This window comes from Molothrus aeneus, chromosome 6 (assembly GCF_037042795.1).
Source record: "Molothrus aeneus isolate 106 chromosome 6, BPBGC_Maene_1.0, whole genome shotgun sequence".
Classification (NCBI taxonomy): domain Eukaryota; kingdom Metazoa; phylum Chordata; class Aves; order Passeriformes; family Icteridae; genus Molothrus; species Molothrus aeneus.
In genome coordinates this window covers 16,333,458-16,346,595 of record NC_089651.1, presented here as the reverse complement: position 1 = coordinate 16,346,595, position 13,138 = coordinate 16,333,458, and the positions used below count along the sequence as shown (strand labels likewise).

Below are 13,138 nucleotides of genomic sequence, written 5' to 3'. Positions count from 1 at the left end.
TGTATTTTAGTCTTGATCTTGTCGTTCATTTATGGGTGTTTTTAAGTCAGGGTGTGCTGATTTGCAGCATGACAGGCAGCTGCAGGCAGCTATTGGGCAGGGCTCTGAGCTCCTGCCTGTTTCAGTGGCAAACACATGTCCTCTCCGAAATCTGCCTCTTCATAATGACCCTGGGAAGTGCTGCAGTAGCAGCAGGGTCAGACTATGGTGATTTATTTCCTCTTCAGCGTTGGTCCTAGCAGGGGAGGGGGCCCTCTCCACTTGGCTGCCTTTGCCTGCTTGCCATAGATCTTCCAGCACGGAGTCACCCAGGCCTCTGCTCTTCAATCTGGGTCTGTGCTCTCCTTCACGGCTGCGCGCGGCCCTGACCTGCAGCAGCATCCCTCACTCCTGCTTTAAATCTCTTCCAGCAGCTGCTGGAGACATTAGCATTTTCTCTTGCCAGCCCATAGAGACCAGGAGACCAGCCCTGCTAAGGAAGGAATAAACCCAGCAGCATCACATATCAGAGGTATCTTTTTATTGACTGTTTACAGAAATACAGTAGCACTCCGATTAGGTGGCTTAGGCGAGTTCTCCAGAAGGTGCCTTCCTTCTCAGCACTGCTGGGAGATCCCAAGGAGAAACCTGCCCTTTCACACTTTGGCGTTTCTCTGGAGGCTTTGGGGCTCCCCAGCATAAACTTCCTAACACCTTCAGCTCTCCAGGGGTTGGGATTTGTTTGAACCAGTGGATGGAATTCAAGAGAAAAAAAAAGGAAAAGAAACCCCCTCAAGCTGGGGGTGGTGGGGCGGTCTGAACACACCTGATATGTTGTAAGCCAGCCCTGCCATGATCCCCATCCATCACTGCATGTGTCTCCAGCTCCACAGGACCCCACTGCTTCCCAGAGCTCAGCTGTCTGCCACTAAGTGTGCGTAGCTCTGGGCTTTGCACGCTCTTTTCACACAGCTTGTTGGCCATAAAACAAATATTCCTTGGTCTATTTTTCTTCCTGTACACGTGTAAGAGTGAGGGCCTTTCCTTCAGCTGTTCACATACCATTTCAGGGCAAGAAAGGTATGCTCAGCTGGGCTGATAAACTAATTTAACATTTATTTATGTATTTAATTGACTTTTTTTTTTTTTTTTGGCAATCAAGGTGTAGTGGTTGGCTTGTTTTGTGTGTCCTTGCTACAAGAAACTGCAGACACTTCTGGCATAGAGGCATTTTGGCGGCAGCAGCTGCTGTTGGCCTCACTCAGTAGTCAGTGAGAGGGTATCGCAGGAAGATGAAGATAAGGATGATACAGAAGGTGGCAAGGGCTGAGCTGGTGATGTTAAAAAGCCGGGCTGTCTTGGCATCTTCAACTGCTCCATTTAAGTCATTGAGGAGTTTCTTATCCCGGACCTGAGACAAAAAGATAATTAAGTAAAGTAATTGCAACACGTATGAAAGACATGTTCAAGCAACAGCCACAAAACCCAGTGCACCTGTACGTGGTTACCTGTACAGGTGCACTGTGAGGGCTGGGCTGGGCCTCTGTGTTTGAGCACTTGGGGTGCCATAAAACACCCTGAGGTGAGGTTTGCACCCCGTCTCTGCTATGGGTTGAGCTTGTGAAGCCAAGCACTGTAATACTTGTGGGCTGGAAATTCTTGGAAGTAGAGAAGATCTGAAAGAGTGGCCCGCTGCTGTTACCAACCAGGCAAACCAGGGCCCCACGGTCCCTGGAGTGGGGCCGTGTCATTTGGAGCCTGAAGGTGCACAAAGGAACTGAGATGCCATTGTACACCCCAGGCACACAGGCACTAATGCACACTTCCTTCCCACCATGTCACAGCGCCCTGGCCCTGCAGTGCCAGGCTGGGCCCACCCAGCCCACAAGGGAGGAGGCTGCAGGTCTGGTGTGCATCCCTGTGCCTCCCTCTGCTCCGAGTGGCCGAGCGGGTGAAAGCTGGCACAGCATCCTACTGCAGCTCCAGGGCTGTGCACGAGCCTCCAGCATATTAAGTAGTCCTGGGTTAATGAGTTCCTTTCCTTTTGCAGGTCTTATGCGGATTGTGTAGCATCTCTGCCACAGGCAGCTTTCCATTCTGACAGCACAGTCTGCTCCCTTCATTATCCCGCAGCTTTTATGGGATTTTATGGGCTTTCCTTGGGACAGCTCTGCAGTGGGCGATGATTGTGCATGTCCGTGTCACTGGCCTGTCCCCACCTTTCCCAGGCTGCCAGGCAGTGCATGGCACTGCCAGCAACAAAGCCACTAGCGGGCATTGCCGATGCACTAGCGACAGCATTAGCAGGCAGCAGATGGCACTGCAAGGCAGCAGATGACACTGCCAGGCAGCAATGGCATTACCAGGCAGCATGTGGCACTGCCAGGCAGTGGATGGCACTGCCAGGCAGCTGATGGCACTGTGCACCAGCAGCAGCTCTGCAGTTGGATCCCAGCAGAGGAGGGGTCAGACTCCACTGCTTCCTAGCAGAGATATGTCCCTGTCCCCAGGCTGCCCCTTCAGCCAGCACTCAGCAGACTCAGGCAGCTGGAGCCACAGGGATGAACAAAAGGACCTGGACAAAAGGACCAGGACACTTGACCCCCCATCCATCTCCCGTATGCAAGCAGGGTGCCCAGGGTGTGGCAGCGCCTGCCCCTCTGTCCTCTCTTGGGTGGGGGTTGTAGGGACTGGGGCTGTGAGCCCTTGGCCTGCCCTGCTGCCAGCAGTGAGAGCCCTGCTGGGCACTGCTGGGTGGACACCAGATATGGGTGGAAAGCTGCAAAAACCAGCCCCAGAATCAGACCAAGGAATATTAAAAGGCTTTTATCGATTAGGAGCTTTCTGAAAAGACACTGCAACAGATTCAGACCACATCTTACAGACTTTTCTCTCTTCCTCCTGCAGGGTTTACCTGCAGGGCTATCCTGAAAGCCTTCTGCTAGACATGGGGAAGGGCTGCTGCCCCCCTTGTCTCACTGACCTGCTGCTTCACAGGTCCTCCAAAACTGCATTTCAGACCCTCAAGCAACATTCCTCCTCTCCATCACACCACTGAGGACCTCTCTGCACAAGCAACCCCTGATCTTCTGAACTGTGGGTAGAGAAGCTGCTGTTAGCATGAGACCCACAGGATCTGGTGCTGGCAGGCACATAGACAAGAATGAGCCTATTTTTCATACTTGTATTAAATCAAACTGTGCCATGTCCTCAGCCTGTGATGTGCCCTGCTCATTGGAGCCCAGAGTGGAGCTGGGGCCATTGCCCTGCTGTGGAGTGCTCAGCTAGCATCCTTCTGGGATTGGGAAGAGGGACAGTCACAAACTCCATGTGTCTTTTGGGCACACTTGGCTGGAGCTCTCAGCAGAGGAGATGATCTCTGGGAAAGCATCAAGCCGGCAGCTTGGGAGCCCACATGCCTTTCTGTGTCAGCTGAATGTCCGGGATGACTCACATTTGAAATTATTCAGTACGTTTAACATCCTCCCAAAAACCCCTGGGCTCAGCAGCAGCAGACATTTGGCACCTCCTCACGCACTGGTGAGAAGCCCCAGAGGTGCTGGATTCAGGCCAGAAATCCCGCTTGCTGCTCCCAGCAGACTCTTTGAAGCTCTCACACACTTTCCTCTTCCCAGCGGTGGGGCTGCCTCAGGCAAAACCGACATGGAGCAAATGCCTTTTGCCCCTTCCCGCACTGTATCCCGGTGTTCTGTGCCGCAGGCACGCTGGCCTTTGCTGTCAGTGTTTGCTGTCAGACGGAGCTTTCTCCAGCAGACCGGCACGGCCGGCACACCGAGCTCTGCAACCCTCCCGCAGCCAAGCCGCTTCACCTTTGTGAGGAGGCCAGTTCCTCTTGGCCCCAGGAGCTGTCTCCTACTCCTCACCTCCTGTTCCTCCTCTCCCTGGGGCGCCCTACAACCCTAATTTCCAGGCTCAGCCTTCTCCAGTGCTCCCAGCAGCCTCTCCCACCTGGCACCAGCTCACACTCGTGACTGGTGCTTTAGCCCTTTCCCAGGACACACTTCAGCAGCACCTCTCCTTGACTTTACCATGGCTCTCCCTTTGGCCCTGCTCCTGTCATGCTGCTGCTGCTGTGGTGAGGGGTGCCTAGGGCTGCCTTCTCCCCAGTGACACCATTTCCCCACAGTTCCTTTTTTTTATCCCTTCTATCTCTTCCCTTTCCTGTTGTTTGAGTCCAAACGATGGCTGCCTTGCTCCTGCCAAAGGGCACCCAGCTGCCTCCTCTCCCTGCACCTCCAGCTGGTTCCACCCACACACTCCTGCTAACCCCTGTGCTTCAGTGGTCACCCTCATGGAAATCATCCCTGATTGCCCATATCATTTTCACTGAAATAGAACCTCTAAGCACCAGAGAAGTGCAAGGGCCCCCATGGCATAAAAGTGCAATTAAAAGGAGTTTCTCCTTACGCACCACTCACAGCTCCAGCCTCCCACATCTCTGCAGGGCAGCCTTGCCTCCTCCTGCATGGCTTTGCACCCCCAGATGCTTCCAGATGTCCCACTTTAATGTCCTACTGTGGCAACTCAGCCAGGCTTTGGAGGAGCTCTCCTGGAGAGCAGATAAATGTTTCAGCTCCTTCCCTGCTTTGTCCTTAAGGAGATGCTGGTGTCTGTCTTAGGAAAAGCTTCAGCTTTTCCTATTTTCATGCTCCTGTGGCCACCATCATCATAATGTGCTGGCAGCTGGTGCTCGAGCTTCTGGGAGCCCTGGAAGCTGATTCTTTCCATAGCCAGAGAGATGAAGCATAGTGAGGGACAGGTCCTCAAGGTCACAAGGCTGAACCCCCACCCAGACCAAGGTGTGGTGTTTTCTTAGCCACAGGCTCTTCTCATCATCCCTTTGACCATTCTCTCTTGCCTAAAACTAGATGGTGACTTTTGGCCCTGCTTTGCACTGAGATGACCGGAGTGTGATGATAATTACGTCTGCTGACTGGGGTTTCCCTGGGCACCTCCAAGCACTGTGTGATGGCATCCTTGGAAATCCCCCTTTGGACAAGGCAGAGCTCACCTCTGATCCAGGCTGGCAACTTACACAATTTCTTTCTTCTTCCATGCCTATCCTTACATGAAACACAGCCAGCTTTTGATGCAAATCCTGGGACCAAGAGGAACTGGCCTCTCCTTTCCCACCAACAAAAGGTGGTGTGGCCTTTCCATCCGTCCGTCCATCCATCCATCCATCCATCCATCCATCCATCCATCCATCCATCCATCCATCCATCCATCCATCCATCCATCCATCCATCCATCTCTATTTGCCTGTCTCCTCCCTGCTGCTCACCTTACCTTCCAATATCTCCATCTCACTGTGTCCTCCCACACCTCCAGCGTGTCAGTGCCCAAGGGGTCTTTCTCTCCTCCCTCTCCTCACCATCCTCTGCCCTTCGTTTCCTTGGGGTTTTACATTCTGCAACGTCTCCAAGGGCTCCCCTTGGCTCTGACCACCCCAGTCCCTCCCCCAGCAGTCGCCTCCCCTCTCTCAGCCCCTCTCATTTTTGGGAGCAGCAAACTTGCTGCTCTAGTGAGAAGTGCTGCCTCAGCTTGCAGAAGGAGACAAATGGTTTGTTGATAACGAGTCTAATGAGGCTGTTTTTAAGGCAGCCTGGAAGTCCACAGCTGGTTGTCAGTAAACCCATTTCTATGCAGAGCTCCATGTCCCTGCACAGAAGGAGCTCTGGAGGCGATCCTTGGATTTATTTGCTCTGTGAATTGCTCAAGAGCTCTCCAGCCCACGTGCCTCCACCACACCGGCACTGGCATCACGGGACTGTCACCCCTGCATTTCACCCACATCCATAAACCATTGCTCCTTCCACAAAGCAGGATGAGAGCCTGCCTGAGAGGCTGGGTGAGGCAGCCTCTCAGGGTTAATAAATAGCTGTGGATTTGTGCTGGTCTGCTTCCACTCGAAACAAGGAAGACCAACAAGTGGCAAGAGAGGAGGGCAAACAGTCGTGCCCACAGCTGTGCGCTAAGGGCTGGGCAGAGAGTGGGCAAGAGAGCTTGGCACATTTCCATGACCTCAAGGGGCAAGAAAACTCTGCAAGCAATGATGTGGGCTGCTGGTGAGGCTTAAAAAGCCAGCAAGGCTCCTTGGCATCTTCATCTCTATAGAGCCACAACGAGGCATCCATACTGCAGCTCATCTCAGATCCCAGCTCCTCTGATCTACTGCCTCATGGCACAATGGGTACAGAGGACTTGGCTCACCCCAGCAGTCTCCAGAGACGAAGCTCTGAACAACTGAAGTGAGATCTCCTGCCACCAGGCACTGATGCATCATTCATTACCACTTGGAGCTGGGAAAGGGGAAGGGAGGGAGCTGCTGAATATCAGACCACAACATTTGCTTCTGATCAAAATCAACTGAGTCCAGAGCATTGCTGTTGCAGTGATACTTTTATCTGTGCTGGGCTGGGGTTAGGGTTACTTTAGGGCTTTTCTAACTTCTCTGGTCCTGCTGTTGATCTCTCCTCCCCCAGCATCCAGCACACATGATTAGATGCAAGTGCCTTGCTTGCACTCTGGGAGGCTGACCTTGAGAAGCCTGGCATGCTGGAAATGACCCCTGGAGGGATCCATGAGTTGTGTGACCCCGCTGTAGCCCTGCAAGCTGTGTTTGCTGAGGATCTGGCCTGCTATGGGGGTAAATAAAGAGGAGGCATGCTGCCACACTCCTGTTCAGGGTTCTTGGCTGTGACATCTGTCACACACAGAACGAGGCTTGTATGTCACAGTTTCTGCCCTCACCTGAAAACATGTGTTTCTTTCTTCACAAATTCTTTGGTGCTGGGGTGGGGATTTTTGACATTTTTTAGTAAACGGTTATCACCCTGAAATAGCATCTCCCTGCAGAAAGAAATCTAGAAGGCCGTAGCTAGCATGCAAAAGGCCAGGCAGACATGCCCGTTTTCCCAGATGTGGCTGAAACCAATAAAATAGGCCATGAGAAAGGAGGCAGCTTCACAGTAATATTCAAGTGTACCAAGGATATATCTGTCTTCCAGTGTGGGCATTATGCTGCTGAAACCAGAGGAAATGCTAGGGTGTGCTAAGATATGTACTGAAACATCTCATGGACTTGGGTCACGAAGGAGATACTGCTTTATTAACAGCATGAATCTGTCAGAAGCAAGTGACCTTTATGACAGGGAATTGAAAATACTATTTCTGATAATGAAAGTGATAATTCCTAAAGTTGCTAGATGTTTCAGTTATTTAAAGGAAGTCTAAAAAGCTAGGTGTAACCCCAAAGTGTAACCCCAGGAACCACTTAATGTTATCAGTGCACTGATGGCTCTTGAGGAAACCTGTGTTCCACTGGCTGAGGGCTCTGTGTCAGGGGTCCCCGAAGGGGCTCAAGGGAGAGGAAGGTGCAGCTTCATTCTTCTTCCTACTACCCCTTAGTCAGTCCCTAGAAAGGCAAGACTTAAGTGCCTACTGCTCATATGTCCTTACATTTAATTGCAGAGGAACAAGATAGTTCCCTGTTTGAAGGGATATCTGTTCCCAGGACATTTCTTGCTCCTGTTTTCTCTGAACTTCTGGGAAAAACATTATTGACAGTAAAAGAGAAGAAAAAATGTTTCTGGAGAAATAACCATAACACCCAGCCTGGCTAGGGTGCTGTGAAGATCCCTGCAGTAGCTGTGGGTAAGGAACACAGCTGCCCTTCTGAACATCCCAGTCTTCCCCAGGACAGACCTGCTACTGCCCCAGCATCTGCATTGCCTCTCACCACCCACCCCAACAGCAGCTCATGAGAGCACTCGGCATCCCTTCAGCCACTTGCTTGCTAGCTCTGTCCTCTGCCTCTGAGGGACATTTTGTTTCTATTTTCCCCCTGCCACAGAGTCACAGCCACTGGGGAGCTCCAAAACCAGAGCAGAGTTATTTCTACCCGCTCAGCATTGCCTCTGTTTGGGTACCGCAGTTACATCCCGTCAGCTACCACCTTCCCAGCCCAAAAGCCAAGGCTGGTTTTTGACAGCCATCTTCTATTCTCCTTTCTCTGATTTGGAGCAAATTTGCCCATTTGCCTTCCCTCACCATTGCCTCTTTTTTTCATGCTTTGTGTCCTCTAGGTCTTTGCAGACAGATGACGAGCCCACACCTCTGTCCCGGTGCAAGGCCCCGGGTTACTCCTGGGCTTTGCCCTTCCTTCCATCCCATGTCAAGGATAGTGAAGGGTCCAGCCTCTAAAAACACTGTGGGTGGCAGACACTACTCTACCTTGTCACCAAGGGATGGGTCAGCCCTGCTCTCAGGCTGTCCTGCCCTCACTGCTGCAGCAGCAAGGAACCACATGTACCCAGACACCCACGGAAGCCTCTTCCACGGGCAAGATGTCAATTGTTAAAGGCAAATATAGACAAGGAAAGGCTTAAAGAAACAAGGAGGAAGCCAGTGTTTTCTTCCCTTGTTGGATCAAGGTGTGGGGGCTGTTAAGGGACTTGCTCCCCCCACTCATACGAGCCTGCTGCTGGCTGGATTTGCCCTTTGCTTGTGGTGATGCTTCGCCCCAGGATGATTTAAGTTATTAAGTGCCTCACGCAGGCAGCAGCAGAGCCTCCTGCACAGGCAATGGATGAGAGCTCACCTGCCATCTTGGGAACGAGAAACTGAGGCAGGCACCACCAGGCCAGTGCTCGGTGAGCCCAAGACAGGGGGCTGCAGACTTCTCCCTGGGCCTTTCTGATGGAGACCCTGAAGAGCTGGGAGCAGCCTCCTTGCAGTGCTGGGTGCTCACAGTGCAGCTCACAGGAGCTGTATGGGGTTAATTGATCTGCTTCTGTGACGAAGCCTGTCTGCACCCTGGCCTTCCTCTAAATGCTGCCTGCCAAAACAAATCAGCCAGCTCCTCTCCGGGCCACCCAGCCGCCCCGGGCTCTCTGCACATCCATTCAGTTAGTTTTGCATCTGGCAGGCAGGGAAGGGGAGGGCAGCCCAGGCCCCTCTCTCCTGGCAGCTGCCAAGGTGCTGCCTGTTTGCCAGGCACCATTCCTGCCGGGCTGCTCTCCCCTGCAGCTATCAGGAATAATAACCTGGTCCCATTCCCATCATGGGCTGTGCTCCACGCCATAACCCTCTCCAACAACACATCTTTCTATCCCCCCAGCCCGACACTGTGGGAAGCCCCCTGCACTCTCTTCCACCTTCTCACCATTCCCATGATGCTGGCAGGTCTCCAGGCCTTGTTTTGGGATTTATAGGGCTTGGGGTGGGGGAAGCTGGCCAGGAGCTCTGGTGTTTTAATTACGGAGAGGGCAAGAAAGAAACAGGCAGGATTGCCCTGCACTTTGTAAGCTTCTTACCCCCTGCAACTTGCCAGCTGACGGCTGATCCTGGCTGGCTGCTTCTTACTGTTCCTGCTTGACCACCCAATGCTGCTGGGTCCTATCCTGACGATCTCTAACAGCCAGGATCCCAAATAAAGGACTTAGTGCCGGCGTGCCTGCAGGTGCAGCATGAGCCAAAGCAGCCCTGTGTTGCCTGCCTGTCACCCTGCACCGTGGTACAGAGGAGCCTCTGAGGGTACTTGGAGCAAGTGAAAGCACCTCTTCCCCACCTGAAGTAACATCTTTGGCTCCTCAGCTCTTCCCATCCCCATCCCCATTGTCTGCAGCCTCTCATTTGGGTGGCAAAGTGGGGTTTCACATCAGGCACAACCCCCAAACGCTTCCCCCCTGCCCGGTCACCCCGCACCCCGAGCCCCGCGCTCAGTACTCACTTTCAATGAATAGGCCAAGGCGATGAAGCCAAGGCAGCAGAAGTTGAGGTATACAAAGTTGAAGATGGACCAGAGATAGTAGTCGTTCACCTCGGTGGTGTCGGGGTAGATTTCAATGACAGTGGTGGGGTTGGTCATCGTCTTCTTCTCCACCGAGTGCTTGCACGGGACCGCTGGCCGCAGGCTGTCCCCTTTGCAGCTCTTGCTCTCCATGAGATAAACGGCAGAAGAAGGAGACAGGACGGGCGAAGCTTGCCGGAGAGCTGGGGGCTTGGCGATGCAGGCGAAGCAGCCCTGCGGGGGGCCCTGCGGGGGTCTCGGGGTCCAGGCCACCCCCTCAAAGGGGCATGGCGGGCCCAGGGGGGGGTCCTGTGTCCTCTCCGTGGTGGCTGCCGCGGCGTCACCGCGCTCTGCCCTGGCAAAGCCAAAAGCCCCCCCGTCAAAAATGGGGGTGAGGGGATGGAAAGGCCGGGGGCAGAGGGAAAAGAGAAAGGGGGAAAGGAGCAGAGAAGGGCAGACGTGGGGGGAAGGCAGGAGAGACAGAGAGGGACCGGGAGAGCGAGGAGAGAGCAGGGAGAGGAGTGAGGGAGTGGGCAGAGGAGAGAGGGAGGAGAGTAGGGCAGGCAGGAGAGGGAGGAGGGAGCACCGCTACACCCGGGGACCACGACGCCGCCGCCTCGGCGCGGAGCTGCCGCCGGCCGCGGCCCCGGGCGGGGGCAGAGGCGCGGGCAGGGCGGGCAGCATCCCTCCCTCCATCCCTCCCTCCCTCCCTCCCCCTGTGCCACGGCCTCCCCCCGCCGCTGCCCGCTGGCCTGCGTGACCCGCCTTCCAGTCACCACCGGGGAAATCATCCTTTTTTAAAAAAGGACACAAATAAAAGCAGAAAGAAACACTTGGGAGGCGCCGGGGGGCTGCGAGGGAGTCGCCAGCCGGCCGCGCTGCAGCCCCCCGCATCCCTCCCCGCCCGCCTGTCTGTCGGTCTGTCGGGGCCTTCTCCTTTCTGTCCCATGCCGGGATGGGAGCCGGTGGCTCGGCTGCGGGCGGAGCGGGTCTCCCGGTGCGGCAGAGCAGCCCGCCCCTCCGCCCTGCCTCCCTCCCTCCCTCCTTCCTTAGGGGGGTGGGCATTTTGGGGGGGATTTTTTTCCCTGAGTCCTAGTCTTTACGGTGATTCCATTTCCCGGTTCCTTCCACCTGCCAGCAGGTTTCCCATACCCCCCTCCCTCCACCTTTTTTTTTTTTTTTTAAGGGTATCGTGGCTGAGGAGGTGGAGGAAGAGGAGGAGGGGAAGAGGGGATGAAGACAGAGGATGGGGAAGGGGATATTAGAAGAAGTTCCCCTCCACCCTAGCTTTGCAAATAGGAGAGACTAGTCCACCTCTGGCTGCCCGTCCGTCCGTCCATCGGTCTCCTCCGAAGGCATCAGGAGGAGCGAGGGATACTCACAAGGAGGGATGCGGGGAGTCGCTGCATATCCGGCTCAGCACTGCCTCCGGCTCGGCTTCCTCGGCGCTGGAGTTGAGGGAGGAGGGGAGGGCGGGGAGGGGGGCACCCATGGACCAGGGATGGGCAGGGAGGGAGTTAGGGGATGGGAAGGTCAACCTGCAGCCCCTGTCTCCCCCCGAACATGCTTCACGCAGGAGAGCTCCTCTGTGTCTCAGCCCTTCTCCTCGTGTCCCCCCCACTGGGACGTCACCTCCTGCTTGGAGCATCCTGGTAGCGCCCCGCTGGAGAAGGGCACCTCCTGGGCCCCGGCCGAGCGGCTTCCCCGAGCAGCAGGGGGGATGCTCGGCCCTGCTCTCCCCAGCGTCACCCACAGAGACATTTGCAGCGGGGACTCGCTGCAGCCTTGTTTGCGGGTTCACCGCTATGGACCTGGGTGAAAAAACTAAAATAAGTGTGGCAGGAGTGCGTGGGGACGAGCGGAATTAGCAAGGGGAGGTGGTGGTGATGCAATGCTGTGGGGAAAAACGGGCTCTGGTGTTGAGAGGATGAACGGAAAGGGGATAAATCCTGTGTGTGAGGTAATAGATCCTGCTGGCATGGAGCAAATCCCAGCGCAGGCGGGGTGGGGGCACTCCGGCAGCAGGATGCACGGCATGGGGCTGCTTTAGGGGAGGGGGTGGGGGTGTCACCAAGGCTGGTCAAGCCCGGGAGGATTAGGCTGTGCCCAGGCTTAGCACAGGAGCAGGGATGTGCTTGCTACCTCCCATTGCTAACACTCTGGAAGCTGCTCAGAATCCTAGCTCTAGGGTGCTGCGGTAGAGTCCCCCCAGGGACATGATGATGGAGAGCAGCTGGTGGCGTGCAGGGACAGCTTGCAGGTCATTCAGGAGGATGCACAGGGAGGGTGAGGACACAAGGACACGCCGTGTCACCCCACAGTGACATAGCGTGGCGCAGGTGGCCTTGTTGCAGCAGGCAGTTCAGTTGTGGCGCTGGGGAAGGGGAGCAGAGAAATCAATCCCCAGAATACTGGAAACGGGGTGGGTAGAACAAAAGTTGATGTGAGCAGAAACTGCAAGGGAAGGGAAATCCTCTGGAAAAGCCTTAAGCCTACCCACAAAGTGCTGAGCTAAGAAATAAGGATGGTAATTCACTCAGCTCTTCACAGGCAGGTTTGGCTCCAGTGTAGGGGCACCCACCCTGTGTTCATCCCTGTGGGTTGGTCTGATGTGGGGCAACTTCTTGCACATCCAAAGGTCTCTGAGACTGGAGGAGGTCCAGTTTCCATGAGACCAACTTAATCCTTCTGAAGCCTGCATTGGTTAAAAAAGGACAAATTGCCCTCTGGTTCAGGATTTATTGCTGCTGGAGTGGTGTTGGGTCCTGCCAAAGTAAAGAAGGTTTTATTACTGCTACAGCTGCCTGTGATGAGATCCAGATCTCTCTCCAAGAAGCTGCAAAGAAACAGAGGCAGTGCTAGGGTGAGAGTGATGCTCCTGTGGGATTAAGAGGTTTGCAGGAGAGGCAGAGCCATGGCCAGCTGTCGTCAGCTTTTCTAGAGGGCTTGGACAAACTCAGCTGTGCAGAGCATCCTCCCTGCAGGCTCAGGAGGAACAATGAAACCCCATGGATGCAGACTGGAGCTACGGATGAGCCTGCTGTTCGTTTGTCTGGGGAAAGTTGTGCGGGTAAGGATGCTCCTCTTCTTAATGTCAGGCAGGGATGGAGGGTGAGCAGAGAAAAAGGTCAGAGAAGGTTTGGAGCAGGCAAGAGGAGGCAGCAGGGTGGTGTAGGGGAATGTGAGATCAACAGAGACAGTCACATTCCCTGGTATGAATAGGACTGAAAGGTCAGGGAGGTTGAATAGCTGCTTTTCCTCTTCTTCTGGTACCAGGTCATCCCTACAGTTTGCAGAGCACTTTTTGGTCTTTGTGTGACTGATTCATCATCTTCCTCAATGTTA

The 13,138-nt window shown here is 54.6% G+C and overlaps 1 protein-coding gene across 2 annotated transcripts; it reads right to left on the bottom strand.

Moving 5' to 3' along the window:
• Nucleotides 1-498: 498 nt before the first annotated feature.
• Nucleotides 499-11,402, bottom strand: IFITM10 (interferon induced transmembrane protein 10). 2 transcript variants are annotated; one of them, XM_066552013.1, is made up of 3 exons: nucleotides 11,176-11,402; nucleotides 9,734-10,148; nucleotides 499-1,390 (listed from the first exon to the last, which is right to left on the bottom strand). In XM_066552013.1, exons 1-3 carry the CDS (start codon nucleotides 11,283-11,285, stop codon nucleotides 1,241-1,243), a joined length of 675 nt encoding a protein of 224 aa, XP_066408110.1. In that variant the 5' UTR covers nucleotides 11,286-11,402; the 3' UTR covers nucleotides 499-1,240. The 2 variants fall into 2 exon arrangements, with proteins under 2 accessions (XP_066408110.1, XP_066408111.1); XM_066552014.1 differs by having other exon boundaries at nucleotides 11,108-11,186.
• Nucleotides 11,403-13,138: the final 1,736 nt, after the last annotated feature.

Excerpts from the sequence above, each read along its gene's own strand:
- IFITM10 (XM_066552013.1), bottom strand. The coding sequence starts at position 11,285 with ATGGGTGCCCCCCTCCCCGCCCTCCCCTCCTCCCTCAACTCCAGCGCC. Across the intron at positions 10,149-11,175 it reads GACTCCCCGCATCCCTCCTT|GGCAGAGCGCGGTGACGCCG; the intron begins GTGAGTATCCCT and ends TGGCTTTGCCAG. Across the intron at positions 1,391-9,733 it reads CCTTGGCCTATTCATTGAAA|GTCCGGGATAAGAAACTCCT; the intron begins GTGAGTACTGAG and ends TTTTTGTCTCAG.